Genomic DNA, 17290 nt, shown 5'->3' with positions numbered 1-17290 from the left:
TGCTCTTATCCGCAAAGTGAAAAATCCAAAAAGTGTCACTGTCTTTAGGCCAATAAGTCTCTGTAATGTCCTTTACAAGGTGATTTATAAGGTTTTAGCCAATAGATTAAAGAAGATTTTGTCGCTAATTATATCTCCTATTCAAAGCGCGTTTATTCCTGAGCGTTTGATCACGGATAATGTGTTGGTGGCATATGAGGCTCTTCATACAATGCATACATGGATGCGAGGAAAACAGGAGTTTATGGCTATTAAATTGGATATGAGCAAGGCATACGATAGAGTGGAATGGAGGTTCCTTGAAGCAGTTATGAGTAAATTGGGTTTTGCCCAAAAATGGATTGATCTAATGATGATGTGTGTTACGACGGTAAATGATGCAGTTGTAGTGAACGGCCAACCGTATAGGTCCATAAAACCAGAGAGGGGTATACGACAAGGTGACCCAATCTCACCTTACCTTTTTCTCTTGTATGCGGAGGCTTTAAGTTGTCTACTGACAAAAGCTCATGGAGAGGGGGTTTTGACCGGGGTTCCTACGTCCAAAAAGGGTCCTCGTAAGCCACCTTTTCTTCGCGGATGATAGTCTCCTATTTTGTAGGTCAAGTATTTTACAATGGAATTCTTTGATGAAGGTGCTTCTGTAACATCCCCAGCTTGTTAAGGCCGAGTTTGCTACTTTTCTTCTTTCACAACAAAAGTTCTTGCAAAGATCTATAAGGTCTATCAGAGTACTTGATTTTGAAAGATACGATAAATGCGTAAAACATTTTTTTTCAAGAGATTTTATTACAAGCGGAATTAGAAAACATTAGATTTTAGTTGCGGAATATCATATCATTACAATAACTTATATGAAAAGACTTTGAAAATTAATAATTATTCCCACCCCATTCCGGCCTCCTATTCCAGAATCCTTTCTACCTGAAAACAAGAAATAAAACTGAATGAGCCCAAAGGGGGCCCAGCAAGTAAAATTCACAACCATAAATAGTTTTACTCCTTGTTCTCAGTTTTGAAAATCGTTTTCGCAAATAAATATAATTCTAGCCATAATAATATCTGTATGTACGGTTGCATCTCCCGTAACATATACATACTATTACATCTAGTAATAGATCATCGTTGTAAATCATCTTTATAAATCATCATCATAATGCATCATTATAAATAATCTTTGTAAATCATCATAGCATATCATCGTTGAAAATATAGTATCATTTTCTCATAATAGGGCCCATGTACACTATTACCCCTGTGCACGAGGGTTGCGGGTCCTTGTGACCATGGCACTGAACTGTGGCCACAGCCATGCCCGACCGTCAATTAACTCTTTCTTGGTGCACTCAACGGTCTAGTTGATGGAATACCACCTTCTGGCATAGCCTCCTTCAGTGGTTTCGCCTCCATCCGAGTATCAGTACCGAACTCTTCTCATTCTTACTTATCTTGGGGCCAAAAATACTCTCCTCCATACATGTGCCCTCATTTCATAAACATTTATCTCATCTCTTGTACTTTTCTTTGTACTTCTTTTGATGCATCTTAGGGCAACATGTAGGAGGGTTTATCATCTTTTTTCTTTCTTATAATCATCATCATTTCTCAACTTTCTTTTCTCAAATTGAAAACCTTTTCAAATATAAACTTGTTGTACTTAGAAAGCGCTTAAAGAAATAGAAACTTTCTAGATAATTCATTTAGAAATCCTTCATGCATGCAACATAACTTCATAATACGTAAATAAAATAATCATTTACAATTTAATAAAGAATGAATAAATAGCATGACATGAAGTAACTTTAGAAGGGGTAGTGAATTTACTTACCTCTAGACTGAAGCTAAAAGTGGTATGAAGGAATCTAGTTGCTCCAATATGACTAACACCACTAGTATATCTTTTGAAACTAATTTCTAAAGTCCGCTATCTCTTGTGTTCTTTCTTTCTTGTAGCGCTTGGTCTCGCCCTTTCTCTCTCTGTTCTGAGTAAACACTCTTAGAAAGAAGAAAGACCGAGTAAAAAGCGGAAGAAGGAAGAATATATGCAAGAGATGGGAGAGGAGATGAGTGGTGAAAATTGTGAAGGAGAAGAGCTCTATTTATAGGAGAAAATCAAACACTATTCTACCAACCCTATACTATTTCACCAACCCCATACTATTTCACCAACCCTATACTATTCTACCAACCCTATACTATTCTACCTATACTATTCTACCTTCTTATTCTACCATCCTTATACCTACCATTTACTATCCTATTATTTCACCAATTACCATTCTCTAATTACCACTCTCATAAATTTCTCAATAATTAAAATCCTTAGCTACAATGGATATTAAAATAATCATCATTATCGAAATAATCTATTTAAATAGCTTTGAAAATTCTGGGGCACTACAATCTTCCCTCCTTATTAGAATTTCGTCCTCGAAATTAAAACCTATAATATTATCGTCCAATCTTCAAGTTGAGGGATTCAGATAATATTCCTTTCAATCCTTCATCAAAGCTTACTCTCTTTTATCATATTGAAATTCCATCTCCTTCTTCTATGAGTAAATCTTATTCACAGTCTAAAGTCTCAATTTCTCCAATCATTCATCAATTCACACTAAAATCTTACTTCAAAATCTTTTCCATTGTTTCTTTCCAACCTCAATAACAACAATCGAGTTATTCATCAGCAGTCTACAATCAAGGTTTAAACATCAAATTAATAAATCATGTGATCAATAGTTTATACCTCCAAACATCATAGTCCTCATTTCAAGCCTGCAATAATTTTCTCGATCTAATTTAATCAATTTATCAAAAAGGTGTAAAATCATTCCTGCCTATATTCTCTTTAGTATCTCAGTATTCCCAATCATGCATACGAAATTTTAATATGATGCTCTAATAATTATTAACTTCTCACCATCATAAACCTGTAAAAGTAAATAGCACCAACATTCAAACATCATTACATGAATATACCTCAGAAGTGACATCATAATTAGATTCATTCTAAATACACAACCGTTTCTATTTTCTCATCCCAACTTTTGTGTTGATGCTACAATATCAGCGAAAATCTTTCAGTACTACATCTTTACTTGATAAATCATAGATCAGCAAAAGAAACTCGTAATTAAGATTTCAACTCAAACGAAATACACGATTACATCAAATGTAAGATTCTCATCAATTCTTGACTAATACATGCTGTGTTTTGCTGCGTTCTAGAGATGAAATTGATAAGCAAGCAAAGTAGGATATGGGTAAGTTTCCAGGCTGGAAGTTCCAAAGTACACATGCTATAATTTCTCTCCCTTAGGTCTTGCAAGGTCAAGAAGAGAAAAGAGAGAAAGATAGTCCTGTTGCTTTCTAGAAATGAAGATTTGAAAAGCATTTCAGGACATGGCATGTATGTGAGACTTTCAAAATACCCACATCGGATGCTCTCTCTCTTCTGTCATTTACGAAGACTGAGAAGGAAAGAGAGATATTTAGCCTGAGAAGCATGATCAAGGATAATCTTGCTTCATCAGGCCATGATCAACGATAATCTTGCTTCAATGGTTTACTACTGAGAGTATAAGGAGTTGGGTTTGTGAATCAAGTCGTGAGGCTGCATTTTTCTCTTGAGGATACGCTCAACTAGGAGGAAAAGTCGAGCTTTCATTGTATGGAAGGTCATTAGAAGATTTCAGGTGAAGGAGTATGATCAGAAGGCATGCGTTGCAATGGAGAAAGATGTGTGAATTTATATGAAGGGTTTTTGGATAATGAACGAGCGCGTGGTGCGCGTTGGCATGACAATTCATTCAGTTGCCCACGCATGGTATTCGAAGTCGTTGATTGAACAGTGGGTTTGAAAAAAATGAGCTCAGTCGAATTTATGACAGGAGACAAGATCCTACTTCCACGGGATCTTTTGACAAAATTTCCATCGCGGCCCGAGGTCGCCTAACGCTTTGTTGTTTACTGTTTATTTCACTTGAAGTGAAAAATTTCTTTAAAGCCACTCGTCTGCTACTTCCAGAAACTTCAAAAAAAATTTCTTCATTTCCTAACGCTTAGTCTCTTCTCAGTACTTCATCTCTCCCAATTTCTTCGTATTCTCAACTATTTTTCCTTACTCTCCTAAATATGGGAGCATCATCATCATCCGTTAACAACATCGATTTGAATGTTGCTCCTGCAGCACAATCCATTGTTATGCCTGACGTGCAACCGGACGTGCCTGCTATTTCCCCTGAAGTGCCTGCTATACCTCCCGTTGTACCTGTTGCACACCCTAATGAACCTGCTGCATATCCTAACGTATGGCAGCCAACTTTTGTCTTTGACAATCGTCCTATCACTATTCACGATTCTGTCATGCTCCATGATTCTACTGCTGTAGCAGTGGCCAAAGGGTTCGTAATTCCACGGGATCAAACGTTCTTAGCTGATAGGTCGGATACTGATGCTATTAATAACTCATTGGCATTCAGTATCCAAGGTGCTGCTTCAGTTTCTGACATGGCACAACGTTTGAGTGCCAGAAATGTTGAGCTGAAAGCCTCAAGAAACCAAATCGGGGTCTTACAGCGACTGCTCAAATACTACAAACGAAAACACGTGGATTTGAAGCAGGAGAATACTCAGCTGAAAAAGATGATGTTATATTACGCAGAATACTTGGGACCAAAGATGCTAGAAATGGAGAAGAATACCGAACGTCTCCAGCGACAGCACGAAAAACTCCGGGTCGATGTTCAGGGGTATTGCAAGTCTCTCCGCACACGTTCTAGTCAGGTACCTCATTAGAAATAAATATTCCCTTAGATAATTCAATTATATAAATATATACGATTCTGCTCATACTAGGTTTTCTCTATGCATAAATAATTTTCCTCGAGCAGCTCTGAGGAATCATCTGCTCATCATTACCACGTGTCTCTTTATGCAACAAATTCCCTTCTTTTTTTTTTTTTTTTTTTTTTTTTGATGGACACTGGTATGTAATATTATAAGGAGCTTGTTCTCCAAACATTTCTTTTCGTAATCATTCAGTACTCATTCAATATTCATTATATAATCATCCTGTCATTATAATAACTTCCTTTAAACAAACAATCTGTTTAGCAAGTTAATCACTCAATAAAACATCTAAGTATGCACCATCACATGTTATCAACCTCTAAAATACTTTAATATCATTGAACATATATCTTATAAGAGAAATTTAGATCATGTCACTATATTATATCACTGTATTATATTGTCTTTCAACTCTTACCTTTATGCTTCAATTTACCTCAAGAATAATGATCCATTATCTTTACTTAGTAAAAGAAAATTATATCAAAAGCTTTGGCATGTAACTAAAATTTCTCATAATTTCATATCCATTAATGCCTCAAAATTTAAATATTATCCACAACCTAGGAGCACTAATTCATCCTCAAAACTTTAAGCATCACTTCAATATAATTTACCTCAATTACAGAAAACCTAACACCTCAAATCCTAAGAATCACCTCAAAGATTTCATGAATTGTACCTTAAAGTCATCACAATCATTTGAAAATATCAAAATCCTTAAACCACAACTTTATATATCAAAATATCTTGTAGATTCTAGGGTATATCTCATTTGCATTCATCCCTGCAATACTTAGGCATTCACTTCATGCTACTACGTAATCCTTATTCCTCAATCCATATATTACAACATCAATCATAGTATCATTATTGTCATCAACCAAACCTTAGCCATTACCAAAAACTCATATAAACTATTATATCATTAATTTAGTTCAAGAATCATTTCACAACCGACATCCATAAGACTATTCATTACCAAGTCACTTACACAATTTGTCTCACAACCTAAATCCATAAAACCATTTTGTCACCAAGTTAATTACACAAATCATCACGCAACCTAAATCTATAAAATCATCATACGATTTTTAAATCATGATCAATAATCTTTTCTAAATCCTCGAGACACCTTAAAATATACCCTTATCAATCGATACTCTAGAAAACTGCCGCAAATCCAAATAGGCAGATACTATAGATCACAACCTATCTATAAATAAAAATTCATTTTCGTCATTAACATGATCACAATAATAAAATCCTCCAAATTAATCACACTAAGATGATTTTTTTTTTTTTTTTTTAACAAAAAAATTAACCATTAGAAAAATGCTCATGCATCATTTATTAGAGACCACACAACAATGCACACTCTACTTGGCCGGAATGTGGCTTCTCATTAACCCCCCAATTTTTTTTTTTTTTTTTTTTTTTTTTTTTGAAAAGTCTGCCAGAACCTTATAACCTTTGCTCTGATACCAAAATTGTAACATCCCCAGCTTGTTAAGGCCGAGTTTGCTACTTTTCTTCTTTCACAACAAAAGTTCTTGCAAAGATCTATAAGGTCTATCAGAGTACTTGATTTTGAAAGATACGATAAATGCGTAAAACATTTTTTTTCAAGATTTTATTACAAGCGAAATTAGAAACATTAAACTTTAGTTGCGGAATATCATATTATTATAATCACTGATATGAAAAGACTTTGAAAATTAATAATTATTCCCGTCCCCATTCCGGCCTCCTATTCCAGCATCCTTTCTACCTGAAAACAAGAAATAAAACTGAATGAGCCCAAAGGGGGCCCAGCAAGTAACATCCACAACCATAAATAGTTTTACTCCTTGTTCTCGGTTTTGAAAATCATTTTCGCAAATAAATATAATTCTAGCCATAATAATATCTGTATGTACGGTTGCATCTCCCGTAACATATACATACTATTACATCTAGTAATAGATCATCGTTGTAAATCATCTTTATAAATCATCATCATAATGCATCATTATAAATAATCTTTGTAAATCATCATAGCATATCATCGTTGAAAATATTGTATCATTTTCTCATAATAGGGCCCATGTACACTATTACCCCTGTGCACGAGGGTTGCGGGTCCTTGTGACCATGGCACTGAACTGTGGCCTCAGCCATGCCCGACCGTCAATTAACTCTTTTCTTGGTGCACTCAACGGTCATGTTGATGGAATACCACCTTCTGGCATAGCCTCCTTCAGTGGTTTCGCCTCCATCCGAGTATCGGTACCGAACTCTCATCTTTACTTATCTTAGGGCCAAAAATACTCTCCTCCATACATGTGCCCTCATTTCATAAACATTTATCTCATCTCTTGTACTTTTCTTTGTACTTCTTTTGATGCATCTTAGGGCAACATGTAGGAGGGTTTATCATCATTTTTCTTTCTTATAATCATCATCATTTCTCAACTTTCTTTTCTCAAATTGAAAATCTTTTCAAATATAAACTTGTTGTACTTAGAAAGCGTTTAAATAAATAGAAACTTTCTAGATAATTCTTTTAGAAATCCTTCATGCATGCAACATAACTTCATAATACATAAATAAAATAATCATTTACAATTTACTAAAGAATGAATAAATAGCATGACATGAAGTAATTTTAGAAGGGGTAGTGAATTTACTTACCTCTAGACTGAAGCTAAAAGCGGTATGAAGGAATCTAGTTGCTCCAATATGACTAACACCACTAGTATAACTTTTGAAACTAATTTCTAAAGTCCGCTATCTCTTGTGTTCTTTCTTTCTTGTAGCGCTTGGTCTCGCCCTTTCTCTCTCTGTTCTGAGTAAACACTCTTAGAAAGAAGAAAGATCGAGTAAAAAGCGGAAGAAGGAAGAATATATGCAAGAGATGGGAGAGGAGATGAGTGGTGAAAATTCTGAAGGAGAAGAGCTCTATTTATAGGAGAAAATCAAACTCTATTTTACCGTCAATTTACAATTATACCCTCATTTTACTATTTCACCAACCCTATACTATTTCACCAACCCTATACTATTCTACCTTCAATTTACAATTATACCCTCATTCTATCTTCAATTTACAATTATACCCTCATTCTATCTTCAATTTACAATTATACCCTCATTTTACTATTTCACCAACCCTATACTATTTCACCAATTACCATTCTCTAATTACCACTCTCATAAATTTCCCAAGAATTAAAATCCTTAGCTACAATGGATATTAAAATAACATCATTATCAAAATAATCTATTTAAATAGCTTTGAAAATTCTGGGACACTACATCTTTGCTAGCTTGGCCATCAATTTCCCCTCGGCTCTTACCCCATGCAATATTTTGTCGAGTACCATTTGCTCACTTGGATTTTCTACTGTCAACTTCTCCTTATTAAACCTGAGCATGAAGTCTTTTAGGGACTCATCCTTCCCTTGAACCAGAGAAACCAGGTAAGCTGAGCTCTTCTTCCTTTTCCGAGTGGGCAAAAATTGGCTAAAAAATAGACATCCCAAGGATTTAAAGTTATTCACAGACTTGGCAGGGAGTCTTGAAAACCACTATTTAGCTGCTCCTGCCAAAGTTAATGGAAACGCCCGGTATAAGATCTCATATGGGGTATCGTGGAGGATGAAGTGTGCTCAAAGTCTTTCCATATGCTCCGTAGGGTCTCCATTGCTGCCATATTTGTTTATATGAGGCATTTTGAACTTGTTGGGCAAGGGGAAGTTCATAACCCTATCTGTGAAAGGTAAGTTGGTGTTCTCCATGAGCTCTTCCGCCATTAACCCGTTCTCCCCGTTAGCCATCTTGTCAGCCATCTCCGTGTACTTCCTCTTCAAATCTCCTAGCTCAACACTTACATCGGTCTTGTTATGGCGAGTGTGGGATCTCTCACGATGAGATCGGTCACGATGAGACCTTCCGAGATGTCTCTCATGATGAGACCTGTCATGGTGAGGTCTCTCGGGATGAGACCTCTCAGCACGGGATCTCTCGTGATGACCCTCATTCTGGATCGTGGTATGACGGTTGCCATGAACTGAACTTGTACTACCTTCATGGACCTGCTTGCCTTGGCGGATGAGTTCTCGTCTCTCCCTCTCACGCCTTTCTTTGCGCTCCTTCTCCCACCTTTCTTCTCGCTCACGCTCCCTTCGGCCATTACGGCCTTCAACAGCCGTGAGCTTGGTAGCAAGCTTGTCGTTCTACTTCTTCAATGCATCCATGGAGGCAGTCATCTGCCTCATGAACTCAGCGAGGTCAGGAGGCATTGCAACTGCACCGAGCAGCTCGGCTCGGCCTTCCGGCAGAGAATGTGTTGCACGTGTATTCACCATTTCGGATTAATGTCAAGAACTAATGAAAATCGCTTCCCACAAACGGCGCCAAACTGTTGATGCACAGTTTTCCGAGGATGGACGTGGCACACTCTCCGGGTGGTATCGCGATGTCCGAGAATGCGTCGGGCCTTCACACAAGAGCAAACAATAGGATTAGATTCCCCGGTGGTCTCCGAGCAGGGATACTTCGATGCCTAAGTCAGTGATTTGAGAGAGAGAAAAGATGTAAGCAACAATAAAGCTGGGATAGCAAAAGTTAAGATTACCTTAGCACTGATAGGTGACTTTTATTTATAGGCATGAAAGGAGTTTGATTTCCTGCACGTCTCAGATCTCTATCCCTTAATATATGTTGTGCATGTATTTGAGAGAAAGATGGGTTTGTTAGCGGATCCGTGATCTTAGTAACCTAAGATCACGGGATAAGTGATACAGCTTCCGTGTGACGTTAGGCCAGGATGTCCAAGTAGTACTCGGTCACATATGCTGCAATATGCACAGCTCAGGTGCTGATAGCTATTATGCATCTTGATCGATATAGACGATCTTTTCTAATTTGAATGATGGCCTATCCCATTTATATAGGGATAATTGATATATCGATAATGAGTATATGATCTTATCAATCGTAGGATAAGATCATCTGACTTAATATAATATAAATACATCCCCACGGTAGAATGATCGACATGTCCTTCGGCCATTGACTATTTCGGCCCATGAGTTGAGTCTCGAACTAGGCGTTCAAGACCTCATCGGGCTAAGCCGTCCGAGGCCTTGGCAAGTTTGCATTCTTGCGGAATCTTGGGTTCAAGGCTCGTTGGGCCTTATGAAGCTAATCCATGACCCAACAATGTCCAAAACATTGTTTTTATTTAATTGGGGATCGGGAAGTTGTGTACTTAGGTCTACAAGTGAAGGCATTGATGATTTATTCAAGAAGACATGTATTGTAACTAATGTTTGAACATGGAAAATGATGTCCGGACATGATGGACTCTAGGGAGTATATGTTCTCTAAGATGTCTAGATATGTCAGTGAACATAGTTTGTTTCTCTGACAATAACTCCACTTTTTTGACCAAATTTAAAGCACCTACATCATTTTCTCCGAATTGATATTCTCTTCATAAGCAGGGTGCATATTTATAGATTCGTGAATATGGCTACAAATAGGTCAAATGCGACTTACGTCATCATCAAGGAACCTGTCAACATAAGGAAACTGAACTAGTTTTCCCATCAATCTAATGAAAGCATCCCTCATTTTGTGTAACACTTGTTGCGGCTCTTGTTGGAATTCTAGGAATTTAGCCCTTGAGATAACCTCCCTTTCACGATCTATGTCGTTAAAGGGGTCATTACCATTATATCGGTTGGCCCTCAAATCTGGATAAAGCAGCTCGAATACCTCATAAATTTGGCTCCCGAAAAAACCTCTCCTATAAGCGACATGGTTGGAGAGGTTGGTATCATTGCTTAGGTAGGACATTGAATAGAATAATGCCTGCTTTGATACCTCTTGATGCAAGGGAAAATCTAAATAAAGATAATTCCATAACTATTGCTAATTAATATTATTGTAACTGCGGATGCTAAAACCTTATAAGCAACTGAATTACCTAAGAAAGAAAAAAATTAACTTCTCTCCCCTCATATTTTCATTCCTTCCAAAAAAAAAAATAATAATAACATCTTTTCAAAATTATTACCAAACAATTTTCTTAGCACTTTTCTCACAAAAAATTTCAAATCTTACTTCATTTTTATATTATATCGATAATTTTTTTTTATTATTTAAACAAAAAACTCACAACAAAAATATATTCATTATATGATAATATAAAAAAAAAAAAATTAATCCTTTTCATTTCATTCTTCTTAAATTATTATTTAACACTAAATAAAAAAAATAAAAATAAAAAATCAACCAATCTGAACTTGAATACAGATAAGATCAGGACCAATATTTGAGATCATAGCTCTAACTAATCATCTTTACGAAAAACACAGTCAGTCGCCGGGCATGACTCACCACGTCTCCCCTGCTCAGATACTGGAGAATCAATATATATGGCTTCTTTGTTAGCTCGATCTCCCTTTTTCTGTTTTTATTTTTTTATTTTTTATTTTTTTATTTTTATTATTAAGAAAAGTCAACTCATGATCAACAAACAACTTCTTAAAAAAGAAAACTAAAAATTATTTTCACGACTCAAAACATTTTTCTAACAAAAACAACTCTTACAAAGATTATCAAAACACCACCATTGTTGTCCCCTCATTGACCTGTTGACCCTTTAAACTACTTGGCTTTCCATTTTTACGCGTTTCTACGCGTCGTAATTTTGTTAAAACCGGAATTATTGTTCATTATAAAGTAGTCATACTTGGTATATTGTCTATAGATTTTCTGGCCCGAGACTTTGGTGGGTTGAAGGTAAAGAATTGTGATCAGTTAACTGTTTGGAAGGAGTTGAGCTTGTCAGAGGTTTAATAATGGCCGCAGTCCAACTCGATGGCTTCGAGATTCATGGGTTCCATACTTTTCAAGGTGCGGACATAAATTCTACTTCATTGATTTATTTATGTATTTGGAACTTCATATCTTGCTTTACCTGGCTTTTTGCAGTGATTTTTGAAGATTGAATTTTGTGTTATTAAAGCAGGGAAGCACTTTAATGTTGCTAAATAAGAAAATAGTCACTGGGCTGGAGTAAAGTACTCTCTTTATTTGGCTTTTTTAAGTAAGAAAAGAACTTGTTCAGTAGCTTTTTGCCTGGTTGATTCATCGTTTGGGAAATTCATCCACTTTCCAGTATTTTTAAAACAATAAGTGTCTTTTCGATGGGATAGTTGTACATCTTTCTTTGGATCCATCATCTATGGAGGTAGATTTTCTGGCAATTTTGAGATTTCTTGATGAATAAGGCGGTAGATTTTGTGGCAACTTTGTGGGTGTTTAGGTTTCAACCGGATCCTACATAACAGATAGAAGAATTAAATTACTTCCAACTTCCAATTGAATTCGAAGCACAAAAAGCTAATGAAAGGCTTTGGTCAGATGCTTTTGATAAGGTGGCAGCACGGGATTGGACCTCAATGCTATTGGGTCGATACTAAATTGATTAATAATAAGGCTTGCCCAATACACATCTTTCACACATTTACTGTTGGGGTTCTAGATAGTAGATATGTATTATTCTCATGCTCTCTGTTTTTTAATGGTTCCTTGTTCCGTGAACAGATTTAGGTATTGGGAATATTGTGAAACACGCCGGAAGAAGATGGCTCGGCAATCATGAAATTTATGCAATAATCTGTAATTACAAGCATTTCTGCGTCTATAGCAGTCCAGTGAACTTGCCCAAAAGTAATTACCTATTGCCTATTTCTATTAATTGTAACATGATTGCTATAGTAAGGTTTAACTCTAGAATCATTGCATATGTCCTCATGCAATTTCTAAAGTTTTTTAGCTTAATGTATTTGGAGGGAAAGGAAAGAAAGGATTTGAGGACCGCGAAAGAATGTTGGAGGAGCTTATAACATATCTTTTTTCTTCTATACGTGGTATAACAAGATTTCAAAAATTATTGATTTGTTATGTTCTAGTCCTTTAACATGCTTTATTTTGAAGTTTTACACCCCTACCCTTTCTTAAAGTCTTGTCAGAAAGCCTAGGTGCTCACCTCGAAGCATTTGCTACTCATATTGGATATTCTCCAGGCATATATATGTAATATCTCGAAGTAGTTAATATTAATACAGAATGGTTATGGATTTGTAGCTCTTATTCATAAGTTTGATGAAGTTTATGTATATTTTACAAAGCTTCTTTCTCAGTAGGTAGATGATATCAGTTACTACTGATATTGTTATAAGGTCTGTTTTGGCTGCTAAATGTAACAGGTGGTGCTATTTTACTTTTTGACCGTAAGAGGGTTAGGAACTTCAGGAAGGATGGTCATAACTGGAAGAAGAAAAAAGATGGGAAGACTGTCAGTGAATCCCATGAATGCTTAAAATTGGGGTTCTCCAAATTTCTGGTATGCTATAGCGGCATCAACTTATGTATATATATGCAAGTAATAATACCTGATCGAGTGAGTAATTTGTGTTTTTAAAATATTCACTTCCTGATACAAGCAAACAAATACACAGATATGTCAGGTACATACACATATACATATACATATACATATGCATCATATCTTTATCTATATATATATGCATGTATGCACCCCCAGAAGTTCAATTTAATGTTTCTCCTTTCTGTGCTTTGTTTGATTCTTGTATGTACCTGTTACCAGCAACTGCATGTTTTGGGCATATTCGTTTCACCTGAGTATGGATATAATGATGTTGTGGCTTAATTTGCTGTAGTATGAGCTCCAATGTTGCTGGTGTTCATTTGATTTCTGGAATATTGATTAGCTGTACACTATTAATGGACAATTCATTGTTAAGGTTCTTTCCATTTGGCAAATTCTGTTTCAATGAGGTTCCATTTGCTTGTCGAATCATGGTTCAGGTTGGTAATGAAAGAAGGATCAATGTATACTATGTGCGTGGCCAAGATAACCCGAACTTTGCTCGCAGGTGTTTCTGTCTTCGTGACGAGTATGTAATGGTTAAGCTTTATGTCAATCTTTAAGTCCAACAACTGGTCAGCTGCTATTCTTAATAATATAGAACATAAATTTTTCCATAAGTAATTTTAATATTACTTTTTTGTTTCAGGAACCTAGAACACATAGTCCTTGTTCATTATCGTGATGAACTACAGAGGGACTCTGGCGATAAGCATGTATATTTTGTTGGCAACAAAGACTTTTTAGGTGATATTACTTGAACTTTAGATGAATTGAATTCTATAATGTTTTCGTAGAGAAGTGGCTTATTTTGTTTTAGAACACATAGTAATTTTGAGTTCAGAGAGGTCATAAGATGATACATTCTTTATTTAATATTATTGTTATTCTCATTATGCTAGACAATTAGTACCTGGATTTACAAGTTTAGTTAAACAGCTGCTATCTCAATTTATTGTTATTATTGGTGCACGATGTCAATACTCTAATTGTACCTTTTTCTTGGAAAATGGATATACAATGTTCAAACCCTTTACTTTTCAAAGAATCAACAGGGCTTGGTGACAATTTAACTGTCCAGAATCATGAATGGAGGCGTCATGAGATTAATCCAATGGAACGGGATGAGCTTCCACTGACAAATGATTCTAACAACTCAACTGCACCTAAAGAAGGTAAATAATTAGATGCTATCTGCAGCAGAGCCAGTGGCAAGACAGAAAACAATTCACACTCAATATTTCACCTTCTTTTTGGCAGATGAAGTTTCAAGCTTTGATCAATCAAGTCAAATTGAGGTAAATGATTCCTTATATGATCTAGAGATCTTCCTATATTGTGTTTTTTTTTTTTTCAATGTAAGAGTTTTTTCCCTCATCTTGAGTCCTTTTCATCTCCTTCTTGGTACACCTTTGATGTATGCTGTGCAGAAAGTGAACGATTGATTTTAGACTATGGTATCTTAATGTGCCTCAGTTTTTAGCTTTCTTTTCTGTACAAATTCTTTGGATATATTGTTCACGGTTGGTGGATGATGTTGCAGAAGAAGAGACAACGAGAGGATGTGAACGCCCAGCCAGGAGGGAGTGGTTCTGAGGATAGGCGTAGGAGGTTCCCTACTTTCTCTAGTGATTAGGGTTATTTAATAAAGGGTTGTTATGTTAACCACCCTTGGCAATAAGATTAGATAAATGACATCTTTTGCAATTGTTTTCAGGAATTGTGGGAATACTTGGGAGTCTAGTAGCTTACAGCTGAAGTTCATTATTAACAAGCTCTTTCTTCCAGTATTTACTGGGAATGGAATTAAAGGAAAAGTAGATTTGGTTGATGCTCATACTGCACAACTTGTAACTTGTGGGCCAGAATCCTCAGGCAAGGTTGAAATTGTAGTTCTAGAGGGTGATTTTGATGGTGATGAGAGTGGCATTTGGACAGCCGAAGAGTTTAAAAACAACATTGTGAAAGAGAGGGAAGGAAAGAAACCCCTACTTACAGGAGACGCGTTTGTAAATCTTAAAGACGGCACCGGTGTGGTGGGTGAGATTTCTTTTACAGATAATTCAAGCTGGACAAGAAGCCGTATGTTCAGTCTTGGGGTAAGATTTGTTGACAACATTGAGGGAATTAGAGTAAGAGAAGCAAAGACAAAATCTTTTTTTGTCTTGGATAACTGCAAAGAATGTGAGTACTTATTTTAGCTGCTTTAGTGGTTGGTGTTGTATTTTATTTTCGTTGTTATTTAGTAAACTCTGATACGACTGTCATACAGCTATGGAAGCCTACACATTTAAACTTGGTTGATAATTAAAAATAGTTAGCATGCTAGGTTTGTACTGTAAAGATATATATTGAAATGAAACTCCATTAATTGTAACTTGTGATTCTGATTGCAGTGTTCCCTTATGATGAGGATGAGGAGGCCACACTTGCAGGCGGGTATTCACACATAAGCAATGGGAGCAAGTTTATGGCTTCTGATCACAAGATTGGTGGATTTGATTATTCTTCTGCTGCAGATGGCAGCATTGCAACCATCAATTCTTATGGTGTTACTAGCGGTTTGGATGAGCATGGCTTGCACAATATTGACAGTATGGATCTCAGATATGACCAGCCGGCGCCTTTGGATTTCCCAGGCCAAGATCATCTGGAATTTGGCGATAATTTGTTAGAATCATCCTGGGAATCTGATCTACAGTGTGCCCTCCATAACTTCCTGTTGGCACATGCACATTCTACAGCTGTTGCTCAGAGGAGATGGACAAAGGTATTCAGCGTTTATAAATGGTTCTCAATTCGGAAGGCTGTAATTTGTTAAAAAAAAAAAAAATGAAGCTGTAGATACAAAAATAAAAACATAAAAATAAAAGAGAGAGATTGCTGCCCATCTAATTTGTATGAGGGTCATACAAATTAATATTAATACAACAATTAAGTACTTGATATTGATTTAGTTCCAATGTTAATCTATGATATAAACATATAAGTCTATATATATTATAAATTATATTTATACATATATATGCATATTGAATAATATAAATGTATAAGATCAAGACTTAATCATGTGATTCAGTAACAATTCAAATACTTAATCATATTATTCATATACAATGATAATGTGATTTGTAGTCTTTAATTTATTTTAAAAAAAATGAGTATGGCTATCACATTTTCATTGTGGGTGTTCTCAAAAAATGAGTATGACAATTCAAAAAATGAGTATGGCTGGGTGTTTTTCCTAGTCCTAAATAGATATTATTTTTAAAACCAAGTGAGCAAAATAAGAGACATTTTTTTTTTAAAAAAAAAATGAAATAAATAAGATCATGGTGACGTGCCACAGGTAGCACGTCATGTGGCAATCACCACGTGGCGTGCATGGGGATCCCACATCCCCTCAGAATGCGCTTCCCCTGTTAGGTCCTCCTTTTTTTTTTTTGGTAAAGTCGGCGCCGCCCGCCAATTCGCGCCAGTAATAATCACCAATTATCAATTGCGACAATTTACCTTCTAAACTATCAAAACAGTGACAATATGCCCCTGTAAAGGATAATCCTCATCAACAGTTTTGATGTATATCTTGAATATTTGAATTCAAAACTGTTGATGAGGGATTATCCTTTATAGCCCCCAATGCTTAATTAATGACGAAATTACCCCAATAAAATTTTTAATATAAGACAAAAATACCCCTAAAAATTTGAAAAAAAAAAATATTTAAAATTAAAAAAATTAAAAAAAAAATGGAAAATATTTGTTATGTTTTTGTGTTGGTTTATTCAATGTCTAAAACTTTTTAATTATTTATTTGAGGACCGAGAAGTTGATGATTTATTGAAGAAGATATGTATTGCAGCTGATGTTCGAACATGGAAAATGATGTACTTAGGGAGTAGTGTACATGTTCCCTGAGATGTCTGGATATGTCAATGAACATAGTTTGTTTCTCTAATAGTAATTCCACTTTTTCAACCAAATTTATAGCCT

At 35.8% G+C, this 17290-nt stretch overlaps 1 protein-coding gene across 3 annotated transcripts; it reads left to right on the top strand.

Moving 5' to 3' along the window:
- The first annotated feature begins 11243 nt into the window (after positions 1 to 11243).
- LOC132175952 (calmodulin-binding protein 60 A-like) lies at positions 11244 to 16262 on the top strand. 3 transcript variants are annotated; one of them, XM_059588066.1, is made up of 10 exons: positions 11244 to 11757; positions 12451 to 12576; positions 13116 to 13252; positions 13738 to 13805; positions 13947 to 14044; positions 14344 to 14472; positions 14558 to 14595; positions 14841 to 14908; positions 15015 to 15481; positions 15694 to 16262. In XM_059588066.1, exons 1-10 carry the CDS (start codon positions 11703 to 11705, stop codon positions 16116 to 16118), a joined length of 1611 nt encoding a protein of 536 aa, XP_059444049.1. In that variant the 5' UTR covers positions 11244 to 11702; the 3' UTR covers positions 16119 to 16262. The 3 variants fall into 3 exon arrangements, with proteins under 3 accessions (XP_059444049.1, XP_059444044.1, XP_059444035.1); XM_059588061.1 differs by having other exon boundaries at positions 11245 to 11757; positions 13738 to 13826; positions 14353 to 14472; XM_059588052.1 differs by having other exon boundaries at positions 11245 to 11757; positions 13738 to 13826.
- The last annotated feature ends 1028 nt before the right edge of the window (positions 16263 to 17290 follow it).

The sequence above is a fragment of the Corylus avellana genome, chromosome ca1 (genome assembly GCF_901000735.1).
Source record: "Corylus avellana chromosome ca1, CavTom2PMs-1.0".
In the NCBI taxonomy this organism is placed as follows: Eukaryota; Viridiplantae; Streptophyta; class Magnoliopsida; order Fagales; family Betulaceae; genus Corylus; species Corylus avellana.
The sequence above is the reverse complement of the archived record's forward strand: the minus strand, read 5'-3'. Positions and strand labels throughout refer to the sequence as shown.

Bases quoted from the DNA above. Each gene is read 5' to 3' on its own strand.
- LOC132175952 (XM_059588052.1), top strand. From the start codon at position 11,703: ATGGCCGCAGTCCAACTCGATGGCTTCGAGATTCATGGGTTCCATACT. The intron at 14,596-14,840 runs GTAAATGATTCC...ATGATGTTGCAG, and splicing joins ATCAATCAAGTCAAATTGAG to AAGAAGAGACAACGAGAGGA. The intron at 15,482-15,693 runs GTGAGTACTTAT...TTCTGATTGCAG, and splicing joins CTTGGATAACTGCAAAGAAT to TGTTCCCTTATGATGAGGAT.